This window comes from Danio rerio, chromosome 7 (genome assembly GCF_049306965.1).
Source record: "Danio rerio strain Tuebingen ecotype United States chromosome 7, GRCz12tu, whole genome shotgun sequence".
Taxonomy (NCBI): domain Eukaryota; kingdom Metazoa; phylum Chordata; class Actinopteri; order Cypriniformes; family Danionidae; genus Danio; species Danio rerio.
In genome coordinates, this window is record NC_133182.1 from 10,564,408 (window position 1) to 10,577,500 (window position 13,093).

General features: G+C 38.2%; 1 protein-coding gene and 1 long non-coding RNA gene across 4 annotated transcripts in view; one reads left to right on the forward strand and one right to left on the reverse strand.

Moving 5' to 3' along the window:
- The first annotated feature begins 1,297 nt into the window (after positions 1-1,297).
- On the forward strand, positions 1,298-11,040 carry LOC141375304 (uncharacterized). 2 transcript variants are annotated; one of them, XR_012383138.1, is made up of 12 exons: positions 1,298-2,367; positions 2,486-2,574; positions 2,667-2,755; positions 2,839-3,106; positions 3,199-3,287; positions 3,381-3,469; positions 3,562-3,639; positions 3,732-3,808; positions 3,901-3,989; positions 4,082-4,170; positions 4,263-4,339; positions 9,156-11,040. It is a non-coding gene; the product is annotated as an uncharacterized lncRNA (long non-coding RNA). The 2 variants fall into 2 exon arrangements; XR_012383137.1 differs by having other exon boundaries at positions 9,140-9,914.
- Positions 6,577-13,093, reverse strand: part of ctxnd1 (cortexin domain containing 1) — a 41,868-nt gene continuing 35,351 nt past the window's right edge. The window contains exon 3 of one of the 2 annotated variants that reach the window (XR_012383136.1): positions 6,577-9,361. Coding sequence is in view for 1 of the 2 variants with exons in the window: in XM_068222539.2 (XP_068078640.1) it covers positions 9,128-9,307 (180 nt within the window). In the remaining variant the exon portion in view is untranslated. The remainder of the gene's footprint in view (positions 9,362-13,093) is intronic. The other variant, XM_068222539.2, reaches the window with a different exon arrangement.

A 13,093-nucleotide genomic window follows, 5' to 3' on the forward strand; every position in this document is an offset into this window, starting at 1 on the left:
GATAAACAGCTCTCGGTAATATTTCAGCATGCTTTCACTTTCGCATTTACCGGTAAGAATGACATCTGGCCCAGCTCATCATTCTCTCTTCATATAGCCGTATATATGGCTATTACACGATCATAGTACACTGTGATATAGCCTGGGTCGTTAGTTCGTTGCATTGTTTTGTTTTCTCGCTACAATCGATACGCTCAATAGGACAGAGACCGCGTCTCATTCAGGCGATCTTGGACTGATTGATTTGGCGCAGAAGCGAGCGCAACTGCTGGATATATGCCAAAAAAAAACGCGCTAACGGGTGAAACGAGACAGATTCCGAAACAAACGTCTATGTGTGAAAGCACCGTAAGATTGTATTTGCACACAATTGACAGACAGTCGCAGCACGCAGCTCTGGCTCGATCTGGCAGGCAAAAAGGCAGCAGCTGGCCCGATCGAGCCAGTAACATTTTGTACACTGGCCCGACTGTCTCGCACGCTGGCATCGGGCAGTCCTTATTGTCGAGCCCTGGCTCATAATATCGAGTGGGAAAAAAAAGAAAAAGACCGCTGGGAAGCATAACCTGCTTTGTTTTTTTTTTATTTTTTTTGTTTTTTTTTTATAAGAAACACAGTTTAGATCTGTTTAGGATAAGAGGAGTGTGAGTTATTGCCACCTATCATTGAATGTGAATATCGAAAACAAAACCAACTTAGCTGTTAACTCCTTTACCGCCCCTCACACAGCTTGATCCACGCTGGCATTTCTCCTCTTGGGCTTTGGTTTTGAAAAGGGAAAAAATCCCACCACCCATTCCAAACTTTTAGGATAGCGGGTGTCAGATTTTCACAATCCAATTGCGCAACGATTTGGCTTGTTTCCCTCGCTCGAAAGCTTGACAGAGCCTCTGCCCGTAGCTACGATTGGTAAGCCGCGATTGGTGGGTGGCGGTTTTTGGGCGTGGCTTAGCGAAGGGTCAGTTTAACAGGATCCCGTGAGAGCAAAATCACTAAAGGTATGAGACGCCATCGTAAACAAAAGTCAAGCGAACGCAAAGAGACTGAATGCACGAGAGAGAGAGAGAGAGAGAGAGAGAGAGAGAGAGAGAGGTGTATGTTGTATGTGAGAGAGAGAGAGAGAGAGAGAGAGAGCGAGTATTGGCTCGATCTCAAGTTCAAATTCAAATTCTCTCTGCGTTCGCTTGACTTTTGTCCACTCCCGCGCCTCATAGTAGTCACGTTGGATACTGTCGAATCAAAACAATCTACCGTGCTTTGATTGGACGTCATGCCGAAAGCGCGCATGCTCACACACACGCGCGCGAGCATGCTGTCACACACACGCACACATAAACGGAGAGAGAGAGAGAGAGCGGTCTATGTCAACATACTTTTTTATCGTTGGGCTTTTCATGGGGAGCAGCAAGTCTTTACAAGTCAATAGGGGCAAGTCCTAGTCAAAGTCCGAGTCATTTATGTTCAAGTCCAAGTCGAGTTGCAAGTCTTTTTATATTTTGTCAAGTCGAGTCTAAAGTCATCAAATTCATGACTCGAGTCTGACTCGAGTCCAAGTCACATGACTCGAGTCCACACCTCTGCACTGAGCGGAATTGAACCCTTGAAAGTGCTGCTTGATCATTTTAGAAATGTACTTTGCATCATGGTCTATAGAAATAATAATGTCTTTCTGATTTATTTCAAATTAGGATTCCACGACGGCAGGTTTCTGCACAGTATAAACTGAATAAAGATGGAAAAAAATGGATTTGTTTTTAAGCATACGGCCCGGCTATATTTACAAACCTCAATAAGAGTTAAGTAAAATGTTGGCGACGCTGCCAGGAAAATGATTTGCGGCGTTTAAATGAATTGAACAGCAAATGAAAAGCGGAGATTTTCTTGGGTTGATCGATCACTCTGGGGGAAATAAATACCGGCGTATTTAGAGGAAAGAACTGTGGCTCTTATGATGGACAACTCGTGCTTTCACTGTGCTGAATCATCAGGTCATTTCCAGAGTGTGTGAGATAAAAGTGGGAGTGATGATGGGAGGGAAAGAAACATCAATCTGTTTTTAATGAAAGTGATCATAACGCGTCCGTACAACAGCAAGAATTGATGTCAGGCTCCTCTGTGCTGCTGTTTTTTTAATTTACAGCTTGTGTTTTCTTATAAACTCTTTGTGAGGAAGGTAAAAAACATCAAAGCGAGCACTTCTGGTTGTGGAGATAAGACCTTCTTGGCAGGTTAAGGGTTTGAGATGTTCTTTAGTAGGCTTATGGCTGAACATTCTTATTGCAATGATTGTTAAAGACTTATGCAATATAAAAGGTCATATTTTAGTTTTAAGGGTCTCCAACAACAGGCTGATATGCATGCCGCAAGGTCAGAAAACACTTTCATTGTCTTATAATATGCATTTTTTTTTTTATCTGATTATCCCACATACTTCTAACAGCTGGAGGATGATTTTTATTTTTTTTTTTGCATATGTTTATTTCAGGGTACATTACACTGTGTGAGCATTAAGGATATTAGTTGAGAACAGCATGAGAGCAGACCTCATTAATATTCATGACCCTTCCAAATAAGGTAAATCTGATCATTCATTCTATGGCCAGTTTCAAATATTTAAAATATTTTTGACATCTGAAAAGTAATTATTTTGTATTTGTGTTTTTCAGAGTACCTTACACTGTGCAAGCATCAGAGACATGAGCCAAGAGCATCATGAGAGCAGAGCTAATTAATATTCATGACCCTTGCAAATAAGGTAAAACTGAGCTTTCATTTTAGGACCAATTTTAAATATTTCTGACAGCTGAGGTCTAATTATTTTGCATGTGTGTATTTCAGAATACATTACACTGTGCGAGCATCAGATCCATGAGCTGAGAGCAGCATGAGAGCAGAGCTCATTAATATTCATGACCCTTCCGAATAAGGAAAATTGAGCTTTCATTCTAAGGCCAATTTCAGTATTTCAAATATTTGTGACAGCTGAAGTCTAAGGATTTTGCTTGTGTGTATTTTTAGAGTACATTACACTATGCGAGCATCTAAGACATGAGCAAGAGCAGCATGAGAGCAGAGCTCATTAATATTCATGACCCTTGCAAATAAGGTAAAACTGAGCTTTTATTCTAGGACCAATTTCAAATATTTTAAATATTTCTGACAGCTGAAGTCTAATTATTTTGCATGTGTGTATGTCAGGGTACATTACACTGTGGGAGCATCAGAGACATAAGCTGAGAGCAGCATGGGAGCAGAGCTCATTAATATTCATGACCCTTCCAAATAAGGTAAAACTGAGCTTTCATTCTATTGTCAATTTTAAATATTTCAAATGTTTCTAACAGCTGAAGTATAATTTTTTTTGCATATGTTTATTTCAGGGTAGATTAAACTGTGTGAGCATTAAAGACAGGAGTTGAGAACAACATAAGAGCAGAGCTCATTAATATGCATCATCCTTCCTAATGAAGTAAATCTGATCAATCATTCTATGGCCAGTTTCAAATATTCAAAACATTTTTGACATCTGAAGTGTAATTATTTTGTATTTGTGCATTTGAGAGTACATTAAGCTGTGCGAGCCTCTGAGACATGAGCCGAGAGCAGAGTTTATTAATATTTATGACCCTTGCAAATAAGGTAAAACTGAGCTTTCATTCTAAGGCCAATTTCAAATATTTAAAACATTTCTGACAGCTAAAGTGTAATCATTTTGTATGTGTGTATTTCAGAGTACATTAGACTGTGCGAGCATCAGAGACATGAGCCAAAGGAGAGCTCATTAATATTCATGACCCTTCCAAATAAGGTAAAACTGTGCTTTCATTCTAGGGCCAATTTCAAATATTTCAAATGTTTCTAACAGCTGAAGTATAATTTTTTTGTATATGTTTATTTCAGGGTAGATTAAACTGTGTGAGCATTAAAGACAGGAGTTGAGAACAACATAAGAGCAGAGCTCATTAATATTCATCATCCTTGCTAATGAAGTAAATCTGATCATTCATTCTATGGCCAGTTTCAAATATTTAAAACATTTTTGACATCTGAAGTGTAATTATTTTGTATTTGTGCATTTGAGAGTTCATTAAGCTGTGCGAGCCTCTGAGACATGAGCCAAGAGCAGTACGAGAGCAGAGTTTATTAATATTCATGACCCTTGCAAATAAGGTAAAACTGAGCTTTCATTCTAAGGCCAATTTCAAATATTTAAAACATTTCTGACAGCTAAAGTGTAATCATTTTGTATGTGTGTATTTCAGAGTACATTAGACTGTGCGAGCATCAGAGACATGAGCCGAAGGAGAGCTCATTAATATTCATGACCCTTCCAAATAAGGTAAAACTGTGCTTTCATTCTAGGGCCAATTTCAAATATTTGAAACATGTCTGACAGTTAAAGTGTAATTTTTTTGCATGTGTGTATTTCAAAGTACCTTACACTGTGCAAGCATTAAAGAGATAAGTTGAGAGCAGCATGAAAGCAGAGCTCATTAATATACATGACCCTTCCAAATAAGGTAAAACAGAGCTTTTATTCTACGGGCAATTTCTAGAAGCATAAATGGGCTTGTAAAACCATTTCTGGGGATTTTTCACTTACCAAGAACAATTTAAACAATGCGTCAATGCATTCTGTTAAACACTAATATATTCACATGAGCTACGGTTAACAAATGATTTACATGTTTTCATTGGCAGCTTAGTTTAATAACCACAGTTGAGTATTATTGTATAGTGTTAAAAAATAATAAGTGAACAGAATATTTACAATCAATAAATATCCCTGGTATATCGCAGGTCAGATTAACATATAAAAATAGTTATTTTTGAGAATAAATAGCCAGTTTAATGTAGTGTGACCCCCTAGGTTTTGCAGAAATCTTTTGAAGATTTCCAAAGGATGAGAATGATTCACCAAAAACTATATTTGTAATCATTATAATCTTTATTGCAGTTGAGGACAGACATGTACTGTAGCACGCTTGCATTTTCTCATCACACACGGCACATGAGTTGTGTTGTTTTTGTCCTTCACATGAACGGAGGATACATTCATTCATTCATTCATGACTTTGCTTCTATGACTTCAGCCGAGGCACTTGATATCATGCAGTGCAGACTGTAGCTCTCTGCAAATGCAAACACTTGATCAAAATCAAACCACATTAAAGAGTCAGATCGTAAATGAGAGGCAACATTAAGATGAATGCAACAGTAGCTTAATCTTTATGGCATCTAAGGTTTTGTCTTGAGACTAAGGCCCCGTTTACAGTAGTGCGTTTCAGTTTTAAAACGGCGTTTTAGGATGAAAACGATCCGCATCCACACTAGGGTTTTACCCAGCGTTTCTGAACAGCTCTCCGTCCACACCAAAACGCTGAAAACGTACATCACGTGATCACACACACACTCTCGGGCAAGCGCTGCAGCATTTCTACCCAGATGAGAGCTCTGCTAATCGGACTGCTCATCAAGCATCTCCCGCTGGATCTAATCTCACTATATTTGCTAAACGTGATATTTAATTAATCTTGTTGTCGATATCTAAACGACATATTCCTCGACTTTGGTCTTTTGAATCGATTACTTGTTCACAACGTGTTTTGGCTGAGCGCAAAGATAAGTTAGTAATTAATGTAACCACTTACATTCTGTATATTGACTGATCGCTTGCCTTTATTTCCTCTAATGTATAAACTTATTGTGCGTTATACTTTCATAATGGCTATTATTGATTATTAAAACTGCAAACAGAGGATACGTTTCATATTTTCAATGAAAATGAACGGAGGCAGTGATGTTATATAGGCTCAGTTTTATTATAGATTTGCATACAGTGAAGATGCAGCACGACGCCTCAGCATTTCTGCTGTCTGTTAAGTTGTTTAAATCAAAATAAAAATAGGCAGTTCCTTAAATCATGTTTTCATTTTATTGTTGAGAAAGTGAAACAACGTAGCCAGGATGATGTGAATAAGGTTATAAAGTACACTGTTCCCTTTGAAAATTTACCGGACATGCCCTCGAGGGTCTGTTTTCCATATCAAACTTGCAAAGTCTGAACTTACAGGGAGAGGATGCGAGACTGAACTGTGTGTAACGTTAGGCTAGTTAATATTGAGGAAAAGCCCCAATCAGAGAGGCGATTGTATGCAGCCCCGCCTCCATTTTCAGATGTCTCCGTTTTCCCCCATCCACACTGAGACGGAGCAGCAGCGTTTTAGATTGAACGCTCTCCAGCGTTTTCGAAACGCTCCGTTTTCGGCAATCGAAAACTCCAGCGTAGTGTGGACGGATGGCATAACCGTAGCAAAACCTATGCGTTTTAAAACGACAACGCATTAGTGTAAACGGGCCTAAAAGCCATGTTAATGCTTCACTAGTGTATTGCAAGTGTGCAGTCCCATTGTATTTAGTGTACCTTCAGTTTAACAAATGTCACTACCCATCGGCTGGGTTTGGGCTAGAGTTAACAGCAAATTTCTGTGCCATTAATAATAAATAAACATTGACTGTAAACTAACTTTCTAACTCAGATGCTTGTTTACACTAGTGTGTTTTTGTTTTAAAATAGTTTTAAAATAGTTTTTAGAATGAAATGCTCTTCGTTCATTTATATATTCAAGATTTCTTGGAAAAAGAATCAATGACGGGATTAAAAGATGCCTACATTTTTGTTGCTCATAACACTTAAGTTCGTTGCACACTGAGAGTTCGAAATGTTATTTTTGAATTGTAAAAAATAAATACGACCTTACGCTGTGTCAATCACATTTTAGAATTTCAGATGGGGCCCTTTTTAATGTTTTTCGCATCTAAAGCAAGTAAAAGCCCAAATCTAGAACAGTGTTAGGGAACCTATGGCTCAGAAGTCAGTTACCTATTGAAAATAAAATTACAATTCTCTTTTATTAAAATTAAATAAAAAAATAAATAAATCATTGATATGACCAGAATTGGACAGAATTGTTAGCTCCCCTTTCATTTTTTTTTCTCTTTTTTTAAATATTTCCCAAATGATGGTTAACAGAGCAAGGACACTTTTTAAGTATTTCTGATAATGTTTTTTTTTTTTTTTTTTTTTCTGGAGAAAGTCTTATTTGTTTTATTTTGGCTAGAAAATATATATAGCCCCTTTAAGCTATATATTTTTTATAAGACTACAGAACAAACCAATGTTATACAATAACTTGCCTAATTACCCTAACATGCCTAGTTACCCTAATTAACCTAGTTAAGCCTTTAAATGTCACTTTAAACTGTATAGAAGTGTCTTGAAAAATATCTAGTCAAATATTATTTACTGTCTTTAACTAGATATTTTCAAGACACTTCTATACAGCTTAAAGTGACATTTAAAGGCTTAACTAAGTTAATTAGGGTAACTAGGCAGGTTAGGGTAATTAGTCTGCAGAACAAACCATCATTATACAATAACTTGCCTAACGATGGTTTGTTCTGCAGACTATTGAAAAAAATTAGCTTCAAAGGGGCTATTAATATTGACCTTAAAATGTTGCTTACAAATTTGAAAACTGCTTTTATTCTAGCCGAAATAAAACAAATAAGACTTTATCCAGAATAAAAAAATTATCTGACATACTGTAAACATTTCCTTGCTCTGTTAAACATCATTTGGCAAATATTTAAAAAAGAAAAATTCAAAGGTGGGCTAATAATTCTGACTTCAACTGTATATGCATATATATACCCCAGTGGCTCTTTAAAAAAAAATAAAAATGCGCTTGCCAAAAAAAAAACAGAAATGGCTTTTTACTTAAAACGGTTCCCGACCCCTTATCTAGAATGTTGTCTGACAAATTAATCCACTTCATCTGGGATTGTGGCAGATGGTTGAGAACCACTGCTGTATGCCGGATTGAGTGCCTGGCACCACTGTTTCATATGCCACTGGTGTAAAAATAGATCATCACTGTGTGAAGATTTCTTTTTTGTATTGTTTAGTTTTTTTTTTTAGTTTTAAATTTTTAGTTTCAGGAAAACACATATTAAAATCGGACTGTGTGCAAAGACCTTTAGTGAGAAAAGTCGCAGACACTGGACAAGGATGAATCTTTCTAGCGTGCATGTGTTGAGCACCTGTGTTCGTGCACGCTATCAAATGAAATATACTTCGAAAGGCTGTGCATTCATCTTTGCGCCAATATACATGTACAAAAAGTATACTTAGGGCTTAAAGGCCAGGACACACCAAGCGGATGGTCAGCCATTGGGCTGCTGGTAAGCGGTGGTTATGACTCTTCATATTGGGTTAACGTCTGAGCTCATTGACTCATTCAACATGTAAAATCCGTGTTGGTCATTGGCTTACGAGAGTTCTCTAATTGGTTATTCAGCAACAAATCAGAGCGTGTGAACACAAACTGAAGTGACGTAGCTAATAAACAATTCAAATCAAGAAGGATCACATAGAGGCTGGCTGTAATTTTGCTATATTAAATATTTGCAAGCGAAAAAGAAAACTACTTTCACACAGGTGCAGAACAGGCATTCTCAAATAAGTCGGCTGCTGTCTGTTTGATGTGGTCACGCGCAGCTTTTTGGTCCAGACGAGAGCAGACATAAGTCAATGCAAGGCGACAACGCAGTTGGTTTTCATCAGCGCTAGTCGTTTATCATCGGCTTGATGTGTCCCGGCCTTTAGAGAAATTCGACAGTAAAAGATAATGTTTTCATCAGCTTATAGTGCCCTCTTGTGGCAGCATTGTTTGCATACAAAATTGAGCTTGCGTAGCTAGGAGTGTGTAGTGTGGATGCGTGTAGCATTATGAAATATAAAAATATACATTTGCTCTACATTATAAATTCAAGATGCACTGCTTGTAAGAACGTCCATTGGTTGAAAGGGTCCAATTTTGACTTTGTGTGCTTCAGTTTTGGAGGGAATATCATGTTAGTGAACCCCAAGTGTTGGTTACAGAATATTAGAAAGTCAGATTTCATAACGATGTCTTCAAAACTGGAGGATTGTTGCAATGTGGTTTTTGTGTGTAGAGAAGATGACTGTATCCCATAATATTGATCGGAGCATGTTTCTACCAGAAACTGACAGCATGGGCATGGTTATTGGAAGGAAGTGATGCGATTGGATGAGTTGTATCTGCTAATCGTCCAGGTGCTGCTCCTCCCAGGTGGATGTCGGGATGGCGCTGTACGGGTCCATGATGACTTTGGCGCAGCGGATGATCATGGCCACCAGCAGCAGACAGAGGAAGGCGATGCATGCCAGGGTCAGACCCTGGTCCACGTCCACGAAGGCGGGGTCGGGCGTTGTTTCCTCCATCGCTTCGGTCTGTCCGCATCAGTCCAGGCCTCCGCCACCATCCTGATCACTTATCTGTGATGTTGAGATGGAGAGAGGAGTGAATTAGCTGTATATGAATCTGTATCGCCCTATTCACACGGGGCTTCAGCGTCAACGCTTCCCATTTACTTTGAATGGGTGACGTCAGGCGTTGCCGAACTGCATTGTGGATCCGTCGGCGCCGCTTCAGAAGCGTTCCTCGCTGCAGAAGTTGGGACTAGCTCAACTTTTCAAGCGCCGACGGAAGCGTCAGCCAATCAGATCGCTGTATGCAAATACACCAGCTCAGACAGTGGCCTATTGCAGACTGAATTTCATTGGCTGACGCTTCTATGACGATCGTTTCAGCTCCAACTTCAGACACGCCCTCTGTCAAGCGTTGACGCTGAAGCCCCGTGTGAATAGGGCGTATAAATCAGTACAGCTTAAAGTTATATGGAGAGGTCTGTTGTTGAATCATAAGAGACATCAGGACATGTTTTTACAGTCTGTAGGGATAATTTACAGTTTAACCCAAAGAATGACCAGTCTGGTAGATGAAGAAGAGCCGGAGTCAGAGATTTAAATAAATAAATCAAGTTTACTGAAGATAGTTTGCAGTTTCATCAGCAGAAGCCAGCTTCAACACTCGCAATGAGTTCCTAGGCCGCTCTGCTTACAATCACCAATCAGTAACAATTATACTCTCACATAACGTCATTAACTGCGTCACACATACAGGTGTTCTAACCTGATTGGTTAAAACACAGGTAGACTAGGAACATTTCCACGTGGGGTTTGTGCGTATATTCTGAACAATATCTTAAGCATAAACGTCAGACATCCCTTAGACTGATTAGAGCTGGCTCCAGACCTGTGAAACGGATCAACAATCAAATAGAACACACACACACTTAAAGTATAATCTGTTTCTTATCCAAGGCTGAGTGTACTGTCTGCCGTCTTTATCGAAACTGGTTAAAAACCGGTATAATCTACATTCAGGCAGTTATATTCTTACTACACAAAGTCTATCTTGAATAAAAAGTAGAATCACTTTAAAAGATTTAACCGTAAAAATAGCAAAATCACTTTTAGACATTTTAGACAGTATTAACTCATAGAAATAACAATAGAAACAGTTGCTTCCAGTCCTCAGCCCTCAGTTCCACCCAAGGTCTCCATGACCTCTGACCTAGTTTGCTGGCTCCTGAAAATAGGTATAAAGAGACAGGCAAATGCACTGAACATTCTTATATTAAGCAATGTGTTAACTTATTCATTAATTAAAATCAATTCACAGTTAAATACTGAGAAACAGGATGATGAAAAGGATAAACGTTGGTCCATGATGAGCATGGACTGGAAAGCAGAAATCCGAATCCTTCAGTTCTGTCTGTGCTGCTTCAAAGGTGTTTCAGCGGTGCAACCCCAAATCAGAAAAAGTTGGGACAGTTTGGAAGATGCACATAACAGAAAGAAGTGATTTCTAAATTTATTTAATGTGTGTTTCATTGCAGACAATACAACAACATTATTTAATGTGTTCCTCATTCATTTTATAGTGTCCAAATAATTAATTCTAGAAATTAAGTTAAGTGGTACAGTGTGAAACTGTGAAAAAAGTTTAATTTTAGACCATTAAACACAACTTGGTGTGCTGCTACTAAAATTGATATTGTACCTTTAATATATACTGACAAGAGGACAACAACCGTCATAATACAGGTGATAAAAGAAACAAAACAAAAAAGAGAACTATTAAATAATAGAATGACATATAATGTGCCCCGAGTCATTCATTCAAACACAAAACACTGTCATGGTGACACACGACAACCCTAATAAATAAATAAACAATGCAATAAACATTCATTCATTAACTTTCCTTCGGCCTAGTCCCTTTATTCATCAGCGGTCACCACAGCGGAATGAACCACCAACTATTCCAGCATATGTTTTACACAGCGGATGCCCTTTCAAAGTCAAAGTCAGCTTTATTGTCAATTCAGCCACATGTACAGGACATATAGAGAATCGAAATTACGTTACTTTCAGACCCTAGGTGCCTAACATATAATGTTAATATTAAAGTAGAGTTTTAAGAAAAAGAAAATGAACAATATATACAATTGTACACAAAATGTGGTCTTAAAAATATGCATAAAAATGTGGTCTAAAAACATACATAAGGAATAAAAATTTGTAAACAATACAATGACATTAAGGGCATATAGCAAATGAAAGCTGCAACCCAGTACAGGGAAACACCCATACACACTCATTCACACACATACACTTTGGCCAATTTAGTTTATTCAATTCACCTAGCGCATGTGTTTGCATTGTGGGGGAAACTGGAGCAGCCGGAGGAAACCAATGCCAACATGGAGAGAACATGCCCACTCCAGATAAAAATGACAACTGGCCCAGCCAGGACTCGAACTAGCGACCTTCTTGCTGAGAGATGATAGTGCTTACCACTGAGCCACAGTTTGAACATATGACATAGGATCAATACATTACAATTTCAAGTTCACTGAAAGATCACCATTAAAAAAGGTGAGTGTTCATGACTCCACCATAAGAAAGGTGAGTGTTCATGACTCCACCATAAGATAAATGAGTGTTCATGACTCCACCATAAGATAAATGAGTGTTCATGAGTCCACCATAAGAAAGGTGAGTGTTCATGACTCCACCATAAGAAAGGTGAGTGTTCATGACTCCACCATAAGATAAATGAGTGTTCATGAGTCCACCATAAGAAAGGTGAGTGTTTATGACTCCATCATATGAAAGGTGAGTGTTCATGACTCAACCATAACATCAATATAATAAAATTTCAAGTTAATTTATTTATAAAGCACATTTAAAAACAGACTCGACAGACCAAAGTGCTGTACATAAAAGCAAACTGCATATATAGAAATAATAATAAAAACATATTAAGAGGAATAATGGATACAGTACATGTTAAGAAACAAAGTAACAGTCAAGGCCATAAAATAAGTATGATATTAACAAGCCAGACTGAATAGAAAGTTTCTAAAAGAGATTTTAAAAGGAATAATTCCTAACTAAAACTTCAGAGGTAAAGTATCATTTGGACACATGCACACTCTGTTTTACTCTTTGTTACCCATCACTTTTCATGTAACTTTCCCCTGAGGATGTTTTTTTGTTTGTATGTTTCTTTGCGTTGGGCGTCGTAACAAATAAATAAATGAAACGTAATGTGCAAAATGAAGAACTAAATGTTTATCAGTCATCTGCTGTTGTACAGTAATGCGTTTTATAGTTTGTAATCATCCCGTGTGCTACATTCATGGCCTTTATGAATCATTGATGAGCTCATTAAATGCGCATTATGACTGTGTTCGGGCTTATTAGTAATTTAAAAGAAGTGTGTAGTGATGAAGACGTTTTGCATGATGAGGCTGCACACAATGGTCTCTTTTGAGCCGCAGTCAGTTCAGTACAGATCACTGACAATAACTGATCGCCTGCTAAACAGCTTTAATTCAGATGCATCGATGAGCCCAGGTGCCAAGTACGTTTTATTGGGATTTTATTTCCTCATTTTTATGTCTAGATATGAGAACAGGCGTATAGTCGATTGCTGCTGGATTGGAAGGAGGTTGCGTGTCAATATCTGCTCTTTTATTCATTCACTGCAGCTCTGCTCGATTTTATTGTGTCCACTAGAGATGCGCGGATGGGCTATTATTTCATCCGCAACCGCATGACAAAATTCATCATCCGTCCGCCATCCATCCGCAGTAA